General features: G+C 47.9%; 2 protein-coding genes across 3 annotated transcripts; one reads left to right on the forward strand and one right to left on the reverse strand.

Annotated features, from left to right (window-relative positions):
- Positions 1–655: 655 nt before the first annotated feature.
- Positions 656–3931, reverse strand: LOC112985930 (protein Wnt-4-like). Its single transcript, XM_064500682.1, has 5 exons — positions 3867–3931; positions 3285–3523; positions 2203–2334; positions 1895–2037; positions 656–1123 (listed from the first exon to the last, which is right to left on the reverse strand). Exons 1-5 carry the CDS (start codon positions 3929–3931, stop codon positions 656–658), a joined length of 1047 nt encoding a protein of 348 aa, XP_064356752.1.
- A 1402-nt stretch (positions 3932–5333) lies between these two features.
- Positions 5334–17615, forward strand: LPAR5 (lysophosphatidic acid receptor 5). Of its 2 annotated transcripts, XM_026104881.2 has the most exons (4): positions 5334–5469; positions 6079–6956; positions 7561–7688; positions 13473–17615. In XM_026104881.2, the coding sequence occupies exon 4, from the start codon at positions 13778–13780 to the stop codon at positions 14888–14890; it is 1113 nt and encodes a 370-aa protein (XP_025960666.1). In that variant the 5' UTR covers positions 5334–5469; positions 6079–6956; positions 7561–7688; positions 13473–13777; the 3' UTR covers positions 14891–17615. The 2 variants fall into 2 exon arrangements, with proteins under 2 accessions (XP_025960666.1, XP_064361501.1); XM_064505431.1 differs by lacking the exons at positions 6079–6956; positions 7561–7688 and having other exon boundaries at positions 5338–5469.
- Positions 17616–21125: the final 3510 nt, after the last annotated feature.

A 21125-nucleotide genomic window follows, 5' to 3' on the forward strand; every position in this document is an offset into this window, starting at 1 on the left:
GCTGAGTCATGTTTTATAAAGAGCTCATTCAACCCGCAAAATTAATTTCCTCCTTCTCTCTGCCACTGCCACTCTATTTCATCCCTTAGTGACCCTTCTCTCACCTGTGGTGGCTCCCCAGTTCCCTCTGCTCAGTTCCCTGGTGTTTCTCACTTACTGGAGCCCATGTGGCCCCAGACAAATGAGCGCTCAGCCCAAGGATTCCAGCACAGCCTCATCCCCTTCCAGCCCACTGGAGAGAGCAGAGCCAAGTGCCTTCCAGATCCCAAATGCAATGCACTAGGAAGGAGCTTCATGTACACAATTCTCTTTCTATTGCAGGTGTTTTATTTCTAATGTTTAAGACTTTATTGGACTTGCCTCCTCCAACCCTCCATCCAGAAAAAGAATTCAAACTACAAAAAGCCCAATAAAGTTGGAGAGAGCATGCAAGGCAAACCACACACAGTAGGTTGTGGGACACCCCCAGAGCCACAGGCTGCTCTCTGGAGGGCAGCAACACTCCACATCTCCTCAGAAGTCCTTTCCCTGCTTCCCCTAGTATGTGCCCTCTCTGTGGGCTGTCCTCTCACCAGCTGCTCCATGTGCTTGTCTCTCTCTGCTGTGCTAGCACTCTGTCCCCAGTCAACCTCCCACCACCCCAGCCCGCTCACACTCAGCGGCAGCTGTGCACTTCCACCAGGTGCCGGCATTGCTTGCATTTGACTGAGCAGCACCAGCGAAACTTGCAGCTGCATCTCTCCACCACTTCAGTCTGGGCTGTGTGGAAGCCCCTCCCACAGCACAGCAGCTCACAGCCGTCCATGGCTGGGGATGTCCGGTTGCACTGGCGGCCAGATGTGCCGAAGACCCCACGTCGGGGGTCCCAATCGCAGAAGTCTGGGCTGGCCAACAGGTAGACCAGGTCATGAGCTGTGTAGGGCTTGAAGCGAGAGCTCTTGGGCACCAGGAGCTTGCGGGAACCGACCCGCTTGGGGTGAACCTCCGTTGCCCCCTCAAACTTTTCCTTTAGGACATTGCCCACCTCACGGAAGGGGGGCATTACCTTCCAGCATGTGCGCACTTCGCAGGAGCCCGACACACCATGACACTTGCACTCCACCTTCATGTGGGACAGGATAGCCTGGGGGGGGGGGGGGGGGTGGAAGGCAGCTGCCAGCCAGACCTTGGACACCTTTCTTTGCACCTGCCCTATGCCTCCCACACCTGTGGGCCCCAGAGCACCAGCCGTTTTTCCACAACCCTCCCACAAGACCTGTGTGAGGAATCAGAAAGAGATGCCAGCACTCAGCTGGAGGGCAGGACCAGCCAATGGGAAGAGAAGGAAGTTTCTTTAGGCTAAACCGAGGGATTATGAAATGGAAGGGGCCCCACTCTGTGGAAAAAAAGTCTGGCTTTGGTCTGTAAGAGAAATCTCTGAAGCAGTGAAAGAGAAGGAGGCTTGCTTTGACACATGGGGGGAATAGATCCCCTTTGAGCCAGAGGAAAGTTAAGGGGTCAGTTCTGACAGCCGCATCTACAGAGAATGATCTCTTTGCTCAGGAGGGGTTGGTGGGACAGGGAAGCATGTCAGTGCAGAATGGGAAAGTGAGTTCCCTTTTCAGAAAAGGCTAGGGAAGGTAATTCACTTCTGGGCTCTGTGAGGAAAAGGAATCTGCCCTAAGGAAGGTAAGGAAAACTGGGAGACACCTCTGAGCATATAAGAAACTGGCTCCAGCATGGGGCAGAGCAGTGATGGGCTCTGAGGGAAAGGCAGCAGGACACAGACCCGCTCTGGGAGTCTGTGGCTGTCCCAAACTGCTATTCTGGGAAAGGGGGCTGGACTGAGTTCCACCTGACCAGGGAGAAACTCCAGAAGCAGGGTTTGCCTACCAGCCCTTGTTCCTGCCCTTACCTTCCTCCCAGCTTCATTATTGTGCAGGTTCATGAGAGCTCGGCTGGAGGAGATGCCACGGCTCCTTTCAGGATTGTCTACGAAGGCTTGAGAAAATGCAATCCCATAAGACAGGTTATCAGAGCAGCCCGACCACTGGAAACCTGCAGAGGGAAAGAGGCCAGGCAATGAAGAAGGAGAGGTCCTGGGAGGAGTTCCAGAAGGGCCAAGGGCAGTGGAGCAGGAGGTATTCTGGGAAAAGTGAGCTCTGTCTTCCCCCAGTGAGAGTGTTCCCTGTGGAGCTTGTCCTCTGTCATCCCCTCCTTCACCTTCAGGGCTGACTCCTCGGATCTTGCGGTCACACCCACACTTCTCCAGCTCCCCACGGCTGCAGGCCCGAGTCACAGCAAAGGCAACTCCCGCGGCAGAGATGGCATGAATGAAAGCAGACTCCCGTGTGCCTGCAGCAGGGTGAGAAATGGCACCCATCTGTTGAGCTTGGTGCACTCCTTTGTGGAGAGAGAGCAGGCACTGATGGGATACATGGGGGAGGTGTGTTGGAGGGGGCTGTAACTGCATGCATGGAGGAGGAACGTAAATGGAAACTGCTTAGGAAAAACCTCTCTCAGGATGTTTAGGTGGTGCTGCATCTCCCAAGGTCTGTAACCAGCAAGGATACTCTGCTCGTGGGCAGAGGGCAGGTGGATTTCTGGCCAAGTACCCTCCCCTCTGGCACTTGGAATTCCTGGGCCCAGTGTTCCCACTGAGAGAGAGAAGTCAGTTGCTGTGCTGCCCCAAGAGCCCTGAAAGGGGAGCCTGGGTGTGAGCAAGCCCAGGACTGGGCCTCCCGTGCAGGGAATTTTGTGAGGGAGAGTCCTGCCACCTTATCTCTAGCAACCAGCGGGAACAAGCTGCTCTTAGCTCCCTGTTTGCCTCCTCCCATGCAAGCACATGTAAAATCTGTGCAGTGCTGTTTTGGGGCATGGATAGATCCTTTTTTCCCGGCCTGGAGCAAAGAGGGATTGTGACGTTGGAGCGAGAGGTTTGATTTGACCTGCTGCTCCTAGGGGTTGGACTAGTGACAGACACAGGGAGATCTACCAGTCTGTAAAACTGATACCCTGAATGGTCCACATGGGACCTAAAAGCCAAGTCCAGCTGAATGATAAAGAGGTTTAGACAGAATGTTTCTATTTTGTTACAGCATGTGCATTTGGTTCCAAGTTTGCTCTGCACTGACAGCTAAGCTAGCATGTGGCTGAAGATACTGTACATGCTGGGGCTGGGCTCAGTGTGACAGTTACACATTAGCCCAGGAAAGCTGATGTGCCAAGGGGACCCCAGCCACATTTTGAAGGGAACCATGCCACAAACCAGCTCTGCCTGTGCTACCTCCCCCTTGCCTGCTGACCTTGGATGGTGACTTTGCCGAAGACCTGCAGGCCCTGTAGGGTGGAGCAATTCCACCGGCGAGAGTGAAACTGATGCTGGCACTCCTTGACAGCCAGCTCCGCTCCATGCTTCACCGCATCCATGGCTTCCACCTGCCGCTGGCAAATGCGTACCTGCTCCTCTACCAGCCCTGTCAGACCCTTGCAGCCACCAGGGTCTTGAAGGCCCCCACGCAGGGAACTCTGCTTGGCCAGATACCTGTGGGGCAGGGAAGAGTCTCAGCTGCAGACAGACTAGAGCCAGAGCTGTGTCTGCAGGTGACTAGCCTTCTGTAATATTATTTTAAAGTAGAAATGAGTCAGGGAGGAGATCGTGCGGCCTCCTTTCTGTGCAGAATTGGAGCTCTCTCCTGGCTTCAGCCTCATCAATTTCTGTCCCTCTCCCCTGCTGTTCCCAGAGGTGTTCCTTCTAATATGTTGCCTTTGTGTTGCCCATGTTTATTTCTCCACCCTTTTCTCACAGATCTGTCTATTTTCCTGGGAGACAGCACCTCCCTAGGTGACTTTTCAATCCAGATGGTATAAGTCCAAAGCATACTTACAGCCAGGTCACAGCAAGGACGTGCTGCACTGGAATCAGTACCATGTACAGCCACACCATCTCCATCCTGTTCCCAGTGAAACTTCACCTTCAGGCCCTGTGCATCAGTCGTCTGACCCCCGACTTCTCACGCCAGACAGTTGCTCTCACAGCAGCTCCGGCCCAGCACTGCAAAGAACAGGTAGCCCCAGCCCTGGACAAAAACCATGGGCTGCCCTGGTGTGCCTGTCAGCATCAGACTCCTGGTGGCCCAGAGAAATCTGCCAGGTTGGCCCTGGGAGGTCGTCCACACCAGCACTGTCCCCTACAACTCCTGGGGCAACATGGGAGAGCTCTGAACTAGGGCTCCAGGGCAAGCATCTGTCCAAGGGAGCTCACATGGCTGGGGATAGCATCAGTGTCTGACACCTGGTCTCTGTAGTACTGTAAGCAGATGATCTAGTGATCTTTCTCAGCAGTCAAGTTCCTTCATCAGCAAAAAGCAGCCTGAGACCCAATCAGTAGCAGACAGACTCTTCCATGCAAGAAAAACCTGGAAGCATCAAGCATCAAGCAGCTGTTACTAGACCCCCAGCTCATCATTGCTTTCTGTCACCAAGCCCTTTGGAGAAGCCAGTTTCCTTGCAGTGACAGTTCATGGAAGCAGAAAGGAGAAGACCGGCTGCCTCCCTCATCCCCAGCTGCCGTCCTTGATGATCCTCCCTCATCTACCTCCCCCAGGCTGGAGATTCCTCTTTTCTACCCTGCAGCCCACATAGCTACTGCAAACAGGCGCAGCCTGGCTGCTTCTTGGCTCTTAACTCTTTCCCTGGCAGCTCTCCCTTCACCCCCCCTTTTCCCCCATGGCAGGAGGGACTGTCCTTTCCCTTACCCTGAGAAGGCATAATGGGGTCATGCCCCCCTTCTCTGTGGGTAGACCTTTCCTAAGGACCTCTAAGACGTTAGGAAAATTTGAGTTGCGTGATCAGAATCAAGGAGTGAAATATTCTGAGATTAACGACTGTCATTCCCCCATCAGACCTGGGAAATTCCAGCTGTCCTGAAGTCTCTGGAAGGCGTAACTCCTGTGCACAGCCCGGAGGTTTCTGCTTTTCCTGCCTGAATCACTCAGAAAGGGAAATGCTGCTACTCTGGCCTTGTTACAGGTCTTCCACATCTTCCACATGCCCCACATGTGGGTTAACCCCTTCGTTATACTTTTCTACATTTCCCTACCCAAAGAGATTTGAAGAGTGTTTGGGTTTCTCAGCCATCCTTTCAAACTTGACCAACCCCTCCATTGTAGCATGCTTTCCATTTCTCTGCTCATCTCTCCACCTCTGTGCTTCTTTAGTTCTGCTTGGTCCTTGCTCCTGCCTTTTGGAGTCAGTGCTCTGGGGTGGCAGACGTGTTGGGATCTGTAGCACCAGGGTGTAGCCTCCAGCACACACCCCGGTAATCTGGTCTTACCTGCTGCCGACTCAGACAGCAGTGAGGAAACACAGGGGACTGTGCTGTTCTTCCCAGTGAGCCGAGCCTCCAAGAAGCAGCTCAGGGGCAAAGCTGTGTGCCCCCCTGGGAGGGGCAGCGGGAATTCGCAGGTGGATGTGCCAAGACCCGGTGAGGTGAGTGAACTTGATTGTGCATGGACTAAGCTCATTTCTACTGATACACATGGTAAGGCCAGGACTGCCAGGCTTAGCATGTGTGTGCATGCATGTGCACGGAGGGGGAACCGCAGCAGAGGGGAAGGTTCCCATGGAGCGTGTTAAAGACTCTTTTTGCAAAGGGGGAAGGACCCCTCCTGATATCTTTGCAAGCCTTTAATAGTACCAGAGCCTTGATGGGAATTAAAAAGACAAGAAAAGCTGTGAGAACAAAGATCCCAGCAACTAGGAAGTGAGAAAGGGGGTCAGGTTGCTAAAAGACAGGCGTTAGGATGAAACAGGATGAGATCAGTGTTTTGGATGCTATTGTATCCTCTAAGGATTTATGAGCAGCAGGGACATATATCCCTTGGTGTGTCACTCCCTGAATGAGGAGGCAGTGATGGCAGAACAAGGGACACATGGAGTGAGAAAGTCAAACACAAGCAGTAGTATCCAGTGCGTGGAAGAGCTGGGCAAGGGCTGCAGAGAAAGAAGAGCCTGTTGTCATGGCAGTTTCTTCTGAAGCAGCTGTCCCTAGGAAAGTAAGATGATAGGAGTGTCCCCTTGACCTCTGTCTCCTTCCAGGTATGCTGGGACCGACAAAGCAGAAATAGGAGTTCAGAAAGCAACAGAGTGCAGGATGGACTCTAGAGAGCGCAGATCCCATCCCAGTTACACCTGGCAGCGCCAGGTCTCGGACGTCCTGCTAATTCAGCACTTGCACTTTTTTAGTGCTGTGCCTCCTGCAACTTTTGACAATGGGATTGACATGTGTGATAAACGTGCCCTTGTCTGCCGTGGGCACTGTGCTCCATTCTTTCTGTGCCCTTGCCTCGTGCCTGTAATGCACAGCTGGGCCCCACACAGTGGCTCTGCACCAAAGAGCCCAAGCCCGTGGGACTGATAAGGCGCTGCGCCTTTGCGCTGGCTAGTGATTAAATTGTCTTTATGTGCTTGCTTTTGCTCTCACTTCCCATATTTCAATTCTATCTCTTCTGTTTGGCAATATTTTGGGGAAGGGGATGTTTTAATTTTCTCACGCTGATCCTGGCTTGAGTTAGCACAGGAGCAAAGACAAGCAAATATTTGACACTACAACCCATGGCAGATCTCTTCAGTTACAAATGCACCTGGGTGTTGCTTCTTTCACAATTACGTTTGCTTTCATAGGATGTGTTTTAGCTTATCACCTTCAGATAGCAAAGTTCATGCTTCGTGGCCAGCCAGTATTGCATCAGGAAGTGAGAGAGGAGGGAAGATGAACTGCAACATGGCAGACAGAGACTGGCTGTGGTACGGTAGGGAGCAGCTGTGACTCGGATGAACAAGTAGCCAGACAGTCTGCCTGCTCTGTTTTGATTCAAGCTGATTGCAGTTTTGGTGCTCAAATTGAAATCGCTACAGTGGCAGCAAGCATTAGACAGCAAGCCCACGTGCAGCCCCAGCTCTTCGCCAGCAGAGAGGTAAGCGAACAGGAAGCAGTTAGAGAGCTGGGTGGTTTGAGAGCACAGGGCATCCAACCTGGCAAGCTGCAGAGCACGTGTTGCCAGAACTGACCAGTGGGCAATGAGAATGCCTCTACATTTCTCATTAGTTATGTAGCGAACTGAGAGGTGTGAGGCAGGTCTCAGGATTTATTCAAATGGAGGTTTTCCGTGATACCAAAGGCAATGTCTGTGTGCACGGCTTAGTTCCCAAGGTGCCCACAATAGACAAATGTCCTTTTCCATGGGGGTCCATAGGAGATGAAAGTGAGTGATACTTCTGGCGACTAGGCAGTAGCAGTATGGTCAGATCTCATGAGCTAAGGACAGAGGCTTGAGCTCCAATGTCACACATCTTTCATTAAAAGCAGACATTCTAAGTCTCAAAAATCTCTGTGGGTCTAATCATCACAATAATCTAATCTCATAGTTAGGAAAAAGGTGAAAAGTGGGGCTTAAATATCACCTACAGCAGGCAAAAAGCACCCACATTTACAAAAAATATATACTTGTAAGTTCTAAAGCAACCATATGATCTTTTTTGAGGTCTGGCACATTCTTTGTTTTTTCCTCTTGGCTTCAGATCTACTAAGTCAGCTTCCGCAGTTTATGGCTTCATCTGCACTGCTCTGCTCACTTGCCACCCTGATGCTGAGCTCTCTGTCTGCATCCACAGGGCAACCCTGGAGTGCCCCAGGGCTTAAACATGAGGTAACCATCAGAAACATTGGCTACCCTCTTGTGGCATGCTCGTCAATACTTCTCTAGCTCTCTCCTTTCACCTTATCTCTCTGCTCCATGACAACCCTATGTTCCACTATGCTGTGCTCCTTCATCATTTGGGCAGTGCCAGCAGATGGTGACAGGGTGCCCCTCACTCCAGTCACTCAGGTAGGATGCTGTTGGGAGAGAAGATGCCGAGGGCCAGGCAGAGAGATACCAGACATACATCTCAGGGCTTGTCTGCCTCTTCCAGCCCCTGTAAGCAAGTATAGTTAGGTTTTCCCACCCTGTAAAAGACAAATTCAAAAGCCATGCATGTTTTGCATGTCCTGTGGGGCCACCTTGCCTAGACTGCCTTTGACAGACCTTGGGCCTGACCTCTGGCTTGTCTTCTGCTGGTGCTGGACCTGGCAGAACACCCCTGTCTAAGGCCATCAGGAGCCCCCACCCCAGGCAGAGCTGTGGGCACCTCCTGAGTGCTGGGAGGAGGCATGTGGCTGGTTGTGGCCAACGGGGGGGGGGGGGGGGGGGGCGGCCACGGGAGGGTGTATTTTGGAGGGAAGGCAGCACCTTCTTTGCAGCTGTTTTTCAGGTTGTCTGCCATGCTCCAGCATCACATTCTCCTCTCCCCTCACCCAGCAATAGCAGCTGATGCCTGTGCCCCCCCCATCTCCTGCACACACCAGCAGCCCTTCCTCCCTCACCAGCAGCTGATGCCAGGGTTTTCCCCTCCTCCCTTCTAGTTTCTACAGTGCCTCTTCCGCTGCAGCAGTTGCTTATAGTGAGTGAGTGAGCGTGCGACCGTGTGTGTGTGCATGTCTCATGTTCCTGTCATACCCCCTTCCGCCCTGCCAGAGCAACAATACTAGCAATAAATTCACCTTCCGCCTGAAACTGTGACAGGAAGAGGTATCTGCCTAGGCAGTGTTTCTAGCGTGAATTGCTCTTCTCTGTCTTCACTAGAAAAAAGGTCTGGGCAAATGACCACAGGCCTTCAGGGGCTCACACTGATCTACACTGAGGGATAAAAAGAAACCACCTCCACCTGCTGGGTCACTTAAGGTCAATTATCAAACAGAAAGTTCCTTCAGGATTTCAAGGCAGCATCTCATCATGAGGAGGGTGATTTCTGTAGAGGAATCTAGAAACCAAAATATCTACTTGGTTGCTTTTTCCCTACTGAGAGTTCAAGCTGTGATACCACTGCTTCCTTGTACAGCCGATGACAAGACCTCTCAGCAACTTTTGTGTAGAGCAATGAATACCTGAGGTTCTCTTAGAGGCCAACCACAAAGAATATCATCTGTGGCTCTTGGACATTAATTAAAAAGGATACTTAAATCAGTTTCAGCACTTGTATATTCTGTCTCCCCGTTCCCAGCCTGCTTCATCAAGAGCTTTCTTCTTCAATGAGTAACAGTGAAAACGGTACCTCCAGAGCCCTGCAGAGAATAACTCTGTTCCCACAACTTCCTCTTTCCAAAGAGGGTGGATGTAAGCATCCCATATTGGGCCTCAGTTATCTTGCTCATAGTATCTGTTATTTCAAAGTTCAGGCTATCACCTTATATTTAATAATACCACAGCACATGGCGATGATCTTTGCTTCAGATTTAGAACTATGCTATTTGGTGTCTCAGTGGCACCAAAACCATCAGGCTTAAGAGCTGATATGTATGACAAGACCACTCAGAAAAAATAAAAAGTGATGGTAGAGATAAAACTCTACAGATTTCTTGTACTACTTTTCATAACAGGAATGTCTGGGTGATTTCCATGGCACAAAGTCTCCTTATGGGGAAATCTATCAAAGGACTGTCTCTAATCAGAATGTTGGAAGGAAAGGTTATAGAGCAACAAGATGAACTAAACAGCAAATCTCCAAAACCACAGGGCTTCTACCCCAGAGTTCCAAAAACAGCTCAAGGAAAGCACTGACTGATTGTGGTATACAAACACTTGCTTAAAACTGCTTTTAACGACTGACTAGCAGACACAATTTGAGAAAAGGCTCCATGGATATTGGGGGGATTTAAGACCAGTGAGCCTGATGTCTGAGCTGGACAATTATTTTTACATACGTGTATATATATGTATGTATATATAATAAAGGAAGAAACTAGCAGGCATGCAGACAGAGCTGCTGTACTGGGGAAGAGTCAACATGGCTTTTGTAAAGGGATAATGTGTCTTGCAGTCCTGCTGGAGTTCTTTGAAGAAATCAACAAGCACACAGACAGGGGCCCAGGTGAATTTCCAAAAGGCTTTCAAAAGGCCCCTCATGAATGATGCTTAAAGAAATTAAGATAAAAGGTCCCTACATGGATAAAATTTGCTTAGAAGATAGGACAGAGAATGAGACTAAATGGTCCATTTTCTCAGTAGAGTTCCAAGACACCTATTCTGGGTCTTCGGCTGTTCGACTTATTCATAAGGGACCTGGGAAAGAGGATGAATAATGAAATAACAAAGCTGCTGGAGACGTAAAATTGTTCAAAGTAGAAAAGATGAGAGTTGGCTGTGAAGAACTGCAGAGATTATTAGGAGAGTGAGTGTCTGGTGTTAAAATGACAGCTGAAATTCTGCCTAAGTGATGACAAAAAACAATCTGAACTGACCATTACCGCTCGCTAATGAGATCCTCATCCTCAGCTCTGTGCATCCACATCTTGAATACTGTGTGCATTTCAGCACTCCACCCCAGGGCTCACAAAGGCTGTAGCAGAACTGGAAAGGTTCTGAGAAGACCGACAAGGATAATCAAAAGTACAAAATGGCTCCTCTATGAGGAACAACTAAGAAGACTAGAACCATCAGCCTCAAAAAAAGAAGGTGTCTGATGGGGAATATGGTGGAAATCTATAAAATCATGAGTGATAAGAAGAAGGTGAATAGGGATCAGTTTTTCTCTGTCTCTTCCAGTACTAAAACTAGGAGCTGAATCTAGCAGGTGGCAGATTCAAAAAGAGTATAAAGAGGTGGTTCTTTGCATGAGATGCAGCTAAGTTGTGAAACTCCATGGCACTCCTTAGCACTGGATGTTGTAGATGATAAATTTTACAGGGAATCAAAAAGCAGCTAGAAAAAAATCATGCAAGAAAATCCACTGAGGACTATTAAGTATAACTATGTCACCTCTGGCTCAGGAAGTCCCTGGCTGGGCTACAATTTGTTGGAAGCAGAAAGAGAATTTGGGGGAGCATCATTACATAATTGCACTGTCCTTATATTGTCTCTTCATCATCCACTACTGGCCATAATTTCAGACAGCAAACATTTCAGATAGATAGACCACTGATCTGACACAGTATGGGCCATGCTTACATACTTGTGTTCTCTAGCAGTGTTTATTGAATACCTCTTGACAAAAATAGCTTGTCTATGGAGTCAAGTCACCTTCACCTGACACCTGGCTGGTCTGAGCACATATGTTACTGCAGGTCATCAGGTAAGTTACAGATGCTCTGTCGCAGGTCCTCAGTCTTATTGTTTTTCAGTCAAGACAAAGGTGCTCTCCAGTCTGTTCAGTAGGGAGTTATTGCAAGGTTTTAGCACTAGCACAATCTGGCATGTCTCCCTCAATATTTTCTGAGGCAGCTAATCACTTCACTTACAAGCAATAATATTCTTGTATATTTGTCTTGTCTTCCTGGGTTATGTTATACTTTACTTAAGCAAGTGTTCACACAAAGTTTTCCATCAGCCTCTGCAAAGATGGATGACAGCCGCTCAGATGTAGTTTGACAGACCAGTAGAAGTTTCTCTAAGAAACCTGGCATGGTGGCAGACCTGCCCAACAACAAAAAAGGATGGGCAAATAGAGAGCTGTCTTCTTTTTATCCCTGCTCTCTCATATTAGAGTTCCACTTTTATTATCTAACATATATTCATCAGAATAAAAGATCTGCACCTTTAATAGATCCTCCCTCTAAGCCTGTGCATTGCCCCACAGTGCCATCCAGGTCTGGCATGCCTATCAAGCCATGCCTAAAATTTTTTCTTATTTTTAAAGAAAATTTAATGTGGGTTTTTTTTGGCCTAAGTTGCTGGGTGGCATCCTCTTACAGTAAGTTGCACTTTATATAAAATTTTCCTCCAGACAGAAAAACTTCTACTTTCCTTTTGAGGTAATTCACGCTCTACATAAGGTCTATCAGGAAGTCCCTATCTAACCCCTACAAACATGCTTACTAACCCTTGCTCCACTGTGACAGCTTTTAGACCAGACTAGTTTTAGGTTCATAGGATAATTCAGGTCGGAAGGGACCTCAGGAGGTATCTTGTTCAACCTTCCTCCCAGAGCAGGGTCAGCTATCAGATCAGACTAGGTTCTCATGGCTTTATGCAATCTGGTCTTGAAAACTTCCAAGGAAGAAGACCACATGTCCTCTCTGGCCAACCTGTTGCACTGCCTGAGTGTCCTCATGGTGAAAAAGTTTTTTGCTATATTCGGTCTGAATGTCTCTTTTTCCAGTGTATGCCTATTGTCCCTTGTCCTCCTGCCACGCACCACTGTGAGCATCATAGCTCTGTCCTCCTCCAGCAACCTCCTTGCAGGTATGGGAAGGCTGATGTTAGGTCTCCCAAAACTTACTCTTCTCCAGGCTGCACAAGCCCATTTCCCTCAGCCTCTCCTTATAGGGCAAGTTCTCCAGCCCCCTGAGCATCTTGGTGGCCTTCCACTGGACCCACTCCAGCTGGTCAATGTTTAGCAGAGTAGTGCTACTATTAGTATATAGAATGGTTACCAATCTCACACTGCCTAGGAGTCACAGGTATGTTTGCCCACATGAATCCCATGGTCCTTCCTCCGTTACTGTGTGTAACGGCTTACCTGGGTGTTCTGCTCTGTGTTGGTAAAAGAACAGGGCTGTCTCATGCTTTCTAGTGTCATAAGCAGGAAAATGATCTAAGGACACACACCTCTATAGGTACTACCAGTCTGGTGCAAGAAAGCACACCAAAAGAGCTAGAGAAGTAACTGTGTGAATGTAAGCAACTTAAGGAACTCCAGCTGCTGTAACATAAATCCTCTCTCTTTACTTGTGCTTAGCTGGAATTTCTTAATTACATTGCAGCACAGTCATTTCTACCATCACATCAACCCTGTTATTCTGTCTATTACAAATCCTGAGGAAGAAACTGAGATGCATCTGCTGCCCTGGTCCTGTTTGAACTCTTGGCCCTAGAAACATGGGTAAGGTGCATCTATCCATTGAAGTTTATCCATTCTGATCAAGCCCTTAGCTGGGACTCAGGTTTCTGTGGGTTATTTCACCTAGGAAGAGAAGCTAGGGTGGAGTCAAGCTTACCTGTAGTGTAATCCTCTTTATCTACAATGCACGTACAAAGTCCTGTTTCTCTGATATTAAACAGTATCACACAGTTTTTGCTCTGTTCTAAGTTTCTTTCCAGTCAGCATTTTTCCCTCTCTTACTCTCTCTCTTTTTCTTTTTTCTGGAGGTGCCTTGACTATTTTCCCTGTGTGCTCTTGTGCTATCAGTTTTTTATATGCCTGTGTCACACCAATGATCAAAACAGAATAAATTTTCTGAGGCTGAACAGTAAATGATTCCTTACAGCAGTTACATCCTCTGCATTTTTGCTTCTTCTGCCATTTCATCACTCACTCTTCTGCTGCACATTTTTCTTTGTCTCTTTTCTTTCTTCATGTGTTCTTGCAGCAGAAGCCACCAAGCTGGAATTTTGACCTTTCAAGAAATTTACCCCTCTAAATTAAACTATTCTTTCTTGGTCTTCCACTCTTACCAGGAACTGTGCTGACTTTCAACAATCAGCAATGACCCTCCATCATGTCAGCATCCCCATAATCGCTGGAAATTATTGCTGAGCTAGAGGTGACTACTTTACCATCCCAATCAGATAACCACGGACCAGCAAGTCAAGGCGGCACCAGCCAAGAGACAGACAAGCCCATCAGCTTGCGGATGAAGGGAGTGACCTGCTCATCGCTTCCTAGAGGGGAATGACTTGTCTCAGTTCTTTTCTTTGCACCTCCTTAGCCTACCAGCAGTCTCAGCCATCTCACTGAGACCCTCTCCTGTTCCCTGCTGAGCATGTTACCTGCCAATGTGTCTCAGCCTTGCAAGGATTACCGCTTCAGCCACCACCTCCTTCTGCCTGGCTACATCCTGATCTTCATTACGGGTTTGATGCTCAATGTGATGGCCCTCTGGATCTTCATGCGCTGCCTGCGTCTGAAGTCTGTGGTGATGATCTACATGTTCAACCTGGCCATGAGTGACCTCATCTTCACACTTCCTCTGCCACTGCGACTCTACTACTATTCCAACCACCACTGGCCCTTTGATGACTTTCTGTGCCAGGTCTCTGGCTCTGTCTTCCAGATCAACATGTATGGTAGCTGCCTCTTCCTCATGTGCATCAACCTGGACCGCTACATTGCCATTGTCCACCCGCTCCGCTGGCGGCATCTGCGGCGCCCCAAAGTGGCCAAGGTCCTTTGCCTGATTGTCTGGATTATGATCCTCATGGGCTCCATCCCCACAGCCATGGTCCACAAGCAAAACCACTGTATGACACAAAACCAGACCATTCATCTGTGCTTTGAAAGCTTCAGTGACAACATGTGGCAGAACAACCTCTTCCCTCTAGTTGTCCTGGCTGAAATCCTGGGTTTTCTCCTGCCTCTGAGCTCTGTGATGTACTGCTCGATTCGGATCTTTTGGGAGCTCTGCCAGGCCAGCCAGACAAGGACCCTGCGACAGCAGAAGACCATCCGTCTCCTCTTGGTCAATCTGGTCATCTTCATCATCTGCTTTGTGCCCTACAACACTACCCTGGCAGTTTATGGGATGATAAAAGCCCACATACTGAAGGTTGAGAAACAAACACAAGCCTCTGTGCGCCAAGTGCTAATTGTGACGATGCTGTTGGCCAGCATGAACTGCACGCTGGACCCCCTGATCTACTACTTTAGCACTGAGGGTTTCCGAAACACCTTTAAGAAACTGCAGCGGGGACAAGCCTGGGACTCAGATATAGGGATGCCAAAGAATCAGGTTATGGAAGATAAGTCCCACCAAGTCTATACTTCCTCAAAAGTGAAACAGTTTCCAGCTGACAATTTTATCCATCTCAGTGAATCTTTGCCATCACTTCCTACTACACTATTCCTGAATGCCCCTATTGAGGACTCAGAAACATAACCACAGAAAGGTCATGTCATTGCTGAGTTGCAGAGTGGCCCATTCAATAGTTAAAATAAGATGGTGGGAAACAGGTCAGGGTAAAATAGCAAACTGTTTGAGGGAGAGAGCACAGCAGGCTGTATGTGGGTGAACTTGGTGAGACAAAGAGGAAGGATGAAAGGTTGTTTTGAATAAATATGCTGGTGACATGGTCCCACCTAAATCTTCTGGTACAGAAGACATACAGTGGGAAACAAGTGCTTGAAACAAACCTAATGTGTCTAGTTCTGGTCAGCATTGATTCCTATAGCAAGTGCATCCTGTGTGAGCACCTCCTTGCTGCACAAGTAACTAGAAGGTGAAACGGTTGTTGGAATAATTAGAACACAGTTATGGTACTCATTGCTGACAGAGTAAATTTAGTAGTAAAAACTGAGGAAAACTTTATTTTTTTTAACTTTGACTTTTTTAACTGTTGCTTCAGTTTGAGTCCTAAGTCCAGTTTCGGGCACCAATTAAGTGATTTAATCTTCAAAAAGTGTTGAAGCATCTAGCAGCCCTTGCTGAGGTCAAGGGAACAGCTGAGTGTTTAGTACTCTTACAGAAAATAGGTTCCTAAATGTATAGTAAGTCACAGACCTTAGCAAAGCAATGTTTTGGCAGTATGTCAAATGTACTTGTGCAGCTGCACATACAGACACACATGCAGCACAATGGAGTATACATTTACCTAAGGCAAAAGAAACACTTGCATTCTTGAAAATACACCCAGAATTCATAATGGCCACAGAAACAGAGGGATACCAACTAATGCCACTTCTGAAGATTATATAGACATTAGTGCTTTGCAGTTTTTCTTGTCACTTAGCCACTGGGTGCTTTTCATTCCCAGAGAGAAATGATATTACAGAATGAGGCTGTGGTGAAATATATTTGCTTGCACTGTTTGTACATGCTTTTCAGCCTGCACTGTAGACTAAAGCCCTGTAAATCTCCCCAGAAGTGAGAGAGACAACTATACACAGGCAACGCCACAAACCAGTTATCCACTGCTGCCAATGTCCAAGGCTCACCTTTCTACCAGTACTACAACAGAACCTTTCTTTGGCTTCCAGCAGGATTCCAAAAAGCAATACTAGGTTATCCTGAAGTGGATCCATTACAGTATATATGAATTTTTTAAATGTTAAAGGAAAGCATCTAGAAATGTTGTGCAGAGTAAAGTCCAAGTCTCTATAGCAAAGAATCACATTTCAAGCCCTCACCCTGTGACTCCTGTGGGAAAAAAGCGATGGCAATGCATGATATTTTTGTGTTACAATACAGTTTAGGAGATACAGGGATTCAAATCCACCTTTCCAGTCTCCCTTGAAGACCTGTCCTGCTTTAACGGACCACTATAGATGCAAGCAGCTAGATGGTGAACCTCTCCACCAAGAGATCTTTGTGCCACAGGCTGTTTTGGGAGACATATGTTCTAGGGAGGCCACCTACGTCCCCGTTTCTCAGCACATGAATCACCAACAAACTAGTGTTGAACTAAGTCAGCAGATGAAAGACATTTAATGGTGTCTGAGAGATGCAGTGAGAGAGATGGAGGAAGGCTTGAGGGAGAATAGGTATTTCTGTTTTGAAAATTCAAGACTGTGACATGAACATGAATCGCCTGTGAAATAATGCAGCTGGAAAGGAAACAAACCTGAGTGCATACCTTTTGTTGGGGCATGATGTTACTCTTTCATTCTGGAACTTATGGGGTAGAGGAGTGATGTTACAGCAGATGCACTACTGCCCATTTCCGTAGCTGCCTCCACCTTCCTCCTCCTTAGACGCTTTTCCTTGTCCCTTTTCCTCTGGTCCTGTCTCCCTTCCACAGATTCTTCACGGATTCACAGAAATATTTGGGTGGGAAGGGGCCTCTGGAGCCGTTCACAGCAGACTGTCAGGGAGCAGCAAGGGCTGGCTGTTCCCTAAAGGAAGGGGAGTTGGGAGCCAAACATGATAGCAGCACAGGCAAAGGAAGCAGCCTCACCAGTAAGGGCCCCATCCCAAAGTACTTGAGCAAGGTGAGCAGAACAGGCATGTTGACGGTAGCCAGGTTCAGCTAAGAATCCAGATGTTCAGACAAGTCCATGGTGACAAGGCAGCTCCAAGTTCAGACTTGGTCAAGTCTGCAAGTCAGCATCAGGATCAGGTCTGTAGACAGTAACCAGAGTAAGCCAGAGTCCAGTAGTCACCAGACAAGTCCATGGTGACAAGGCGGCCTCTGGTCAAGCCAGGAAGTCTGCCCACAGGTCTGGATCAGGGTCTGGATCAATGTGATACATAGCCAGGTACAGGCAGGGCTGTAATGCAGCCTCAGTACAGCTAGAGGGAACTAAGAACAAGAGACCAAACTTAAAAGCAGCTCCCAGGGACAAGGCGGGGTCAGCCCTGAATAAGGCCCCCAACAGAGCTTTCTGGAAGCTCCTCCCAAAGTCACCAGAGGGAAGGGGCAGCCCTCAGCTGCACTATCTCTAACTTGGTTCCACACTCACACAGCTCCAGGCCCAGGAGGGGGTAGGATGCACTCAGAGCCCTGAACTAATGCCAAAGCTGGATCAGGTTGCTCAGGGCCATGAGTCCTGAGTATCTTCAAGGATGGAGATTGCCCAGCCCCTCTGGGCACCTGTGCCAGTGCAAACCACTTCCAGGGGAGAGTTTTTCCCTTATGTCTAATACAAATTTCCCTTGTTGCAAGTCATGGTTGCCTCTTGTGCTTTCTCTGTGCCCCTTTGAGAGGAGTCTGGCTCTGCCTTCTGTACACCCTCCCTCCCAATTAGATCCCCTCGGCCTTCTCTTCTCCAGGTTGAACAAACCCAGCTCCCTCAGCCTCTCCTCATAGGCCAAGTGCTCCAATCCCCAGCCACCTTATTGACCCCCTGTGGGACTGCCTGCAAGTCGCTGATGTCTCTCTTGTACTTGTAGACCCAACACTGCACAGCAGTGCTCCAGATGTGGCCTCCTAAGCACTGCACAGTGGGCAATGATTGCTTCCTTCAACCTGTTCACTGCACTCTTGCTGATAGAGTCCAGGATGTCAGAAGCATCAATGAAACCACCAAGGAAAGACAGACTCCTTGGACACCAGTGCCTGAGTGTGATGACGCAGAAGACCTCTGGGAGGCATGTGCACCATCCCTGCACAGGTTGCCCCGGAGCACAGTTCTGCTCCTAGCACTTTTAGAGAGGCCCCAAACTCTCCAGAGCTGAGATGGAGAGAGATCTTTCAAAGCCTGGCAAGTTTACCAAGTAGGAATGAGTGTTCAGGTGGGAAATGGCACAACTTTGAAAGAGGCTGCCCCCCCTGCCAAATTTAAAGGACCCCCCCAAAAAAACACGGAGCTTCTTCAATCACAGGGGAAAAAAAAAGAGAGAAAACATTATCTTTTCTTTTAGTTTCATTCCGGAAAATAGCTAAACTATTTTTACCTGGAACATTTTATAAATATTCTATCTCCAGCAGAGAAAATTTTAACTCAAATATTTTGACAAAATTATAAATAACAGAAAACCTGATCTCTTAATGGATCTCATCAGACAGCTAAAGGGGCTGCTAGCCATGCTACAAACAGCAGTAAAGTTCCCCAGTCTTGGTTTCTGAAGTTTTTACTTAATTTTTTATATTGCCAATGGTGTGCCCAGTGCATGAAGCTGGGTTTTGCCCTTTTGGACTTAAATGATTTTCAGCTAGCATTAATTTTATTTCATTTTTGAGAATTCTAGTCAAATCTGATCTCTTTGGATTCTGGAGGGTATTTTGGTTGTTTGCTTACTGTTTTAGTGTTATTTTTCATACTTGCCAGAAAGAAGCAGTGTTGGATGGAACTTCTGCTTCTGCATTTTTGCCTTTGTCAGCCTTATTAGTTATTCTATCATGTGGTCATAAAGAACAGAACATGCATGTGTTGACTCCCAGTGAAATGAGACACTGACCTTATCTTGGTTTATAGCTTCTAATTAACAAGTATGCATAAAGCAAACAAAAAAAAATCTGAAAGACCTAGGGTATGATGGTGTCCATCTCATCAAAATATTGATTCTTACAAAATGGCACCACTTTGAAGCATGTATTTAAAACAATAGATACAACAAACTGCATGAAGCAAAAGTATTCAAGAAAGAAAAATTAAACTGGAATAAAGTTCACCAGAGCCTTTTCAACAAGTACAAATGACTCTCTATGGCCTACCGAAATGATTCTTGAATTAGGGTTCCTGCTGAATATGTCAGGGGTAAAGGATGCTATTCACTGCTCCCCTGCACTTCGTGTCGTTTGCAGATGCAAACATTAAACAAATGTCTTCTCATCAAGTAAGACTGAACAAATGAAAATAATGGCAAAAGGTCAGAGAGGATGGCAAATGGGCGCAGAATGCTTATTCTATATTGGTCAGACAGGATATTTTCAAAAATGCATAAATACTTCAGGATTTCAAGTCTTTTGATTTCCAGCACGACAGACACACCAGTCACTTTTGGAAATGGTTGCTTATCTGAACGATTAGAAACTCCCAAATCTCTGGGAGCTGAACCAGATGTCCTCCAGAGATCCTTCCAACCTAAATTATTTTATGATTCTATGATTTTGTGGTTCAGATGCTGATCTGGTACCCCAAGCATTTTTCAGCATTCCACAGAGAAGTGTTAAAGAGAGGAAACCAACCACCATCACCACCATCACCAAATCCCTACTGACTTCTGATTCAAAGACTTAATAGTATGGTGATAGCTGGCAATACCTGATGCTTCTTCAGTATCGTCCACTCTTAGAATTGCACTTCTTTTGACTACAAATTGCGTACCCCAGCTTGCCAACAGAACCTTGGCAGAGGCCGGGCAGGCTACTGCTGTGCTGATAACTGCTGCGCTGATAACTGCTGCACATCCTAGTGATCAATACTGTCTCAGGGCTTCCTCGTGTTTTCCCACTTTTCCATGACATCTCCTGCCTCTGCCTTTATACCGTAAGAGATCTTTGAGCATGGATCATTTTTGTTTGGTTTGCACAGCACCTTGCGTGGTGGGATAGTGGCCCTATCAAGGCTCCCAGATACGGTGAATAGAAACAGTGTGATATCTCGGTACAGTGAAGAACCTGCTATGCTGCCATTTCTGTCTGAGGATAAATTGAAAGATCTGGATGTACACCTGCTTTAACCCCCAAAACAGTGACGAGGGGACTGGTGATCTACTTTTCCATGTTAGCTATAAAATCTTCCTGTCTCCCAAACAGTGCAGTATTTGAAGTGCAGGTAGTGAGATACTCTCCATTTCAACCTCCAAAATACAAAGGAACAAGCAAGTACTTTCATCTGGGGTGGGAGGAGGGGAAGAATCAAATTTTTCACCACAAAGTGAGGATGAAAGACCTTCCCTAACTCTGGAAAAACAGAGAAAGAGCAGTAAAGACAGTACTGAGCTATAGAGCAGCCTGCCACTGCATCAGGAATGGACTGAGATGACAGGACCAAACCCAGAGCACAGTGTGATACCTGGAACAGCCTGTCCCAGCTTCAGACGGATACCAGCAGGGTCACAGCCTGTTATTCTTTTCCCTCCAATGAGTGCTAACAAGGCTAAAACAGACTGAATCAGACTTACCCAGGACTAGCTGAAAGTTTTGAAGGGGGAGGAACATTTTCACCAAATGAACATTTGGGAGGAAAAAAAATTGTTTTGACCAATATTGTGGGTTGTTTTCATGTGCTTAAAAAAAATCTTGAAACAGCAGCAGAATTTCCAAATCCAAAACAACATATAGAATTGCACATATATGTCCCTCAGTGACCACACACACACACACACACACACGCTCACAGTGTTTGGTGGTAGAAAAAACGAGGGAAACATCTCAGAAAGCCCCAAATGCCTGCCTTTCTGCGGCCTAGCAGCACGACAAAGCAGGCCGGACTTCTTTTATCCCCATTTTTGCAGGACGGCCCGCACACACCACTGGCCAGCGGCAACAGCTACAGCCACCGACGTCCCGGGAACTCAGGAGAGCAGGAAAGCCCGGGCGCCGCCGGGCGCCGGGCTCCCCGGTGCCGCAGCGCTCCGCGGGCGCGGAGGAGGCGCGGGCGCAGCGCCGGGACGGGGCGGGCAGCGGCCCGGGCGCGCAGACGGCGCGGAAGGAGGTTGCCCCGAGGCCTGCGTGCCGCCCCGGCTGGCGGTGGCCTGCCGCTGCCTAGCCCGGGCCTCCGCCACGGCCCCG

Source organism: Dromaius novaehollandiae, chromosome 1 (genome assembly GCF_036370855.1).
Source record: "Dromaius novaehollandiae isolate bDroNov1 chromosome 1, bDroNov1.hap1, whole genome shotgun sequence".
Lineage (NCBI taxonomy): Eukaryota > Metazoa > Chordata > Aves > Casuariiformes > Dromaiidae > Dromaius > Dromaius novaehollandiae.

Excerpts from the sequence above, each read along its gene's own strand:
- LOC112985930 (XM_064500682.1), bottom strand. The coding sequence starts at position 3,931 with ATGGAGATGGTGTGGCTGTACATGGTACTGATTCCAGTGCAGCACGTC. Across the intron at positions 2,335-3,284 it reads CGGCAAAGTCACCATCCAAG|GCACACGGGAGTCTGCTTTC; the intron begins GTCAGCAGGCAA and ends ACCCTGCTGCAG. Across the intron at positions 2,038-2,202 it reads CCGAGGAGTCAGCCCTGAAG|GTTTCCAGTGGTCGGGCTGC; the intron begins GTGAAGGAGGGG and ends TTCCCTCTGCAG.
- LPAR5 (XM_026104881.2), top strand. The coding sequence starts at position 13,778 with ATGTTACCTGCCAATGTGTCTCAGCCTTGCAAGGATTACCGCTTCAGC.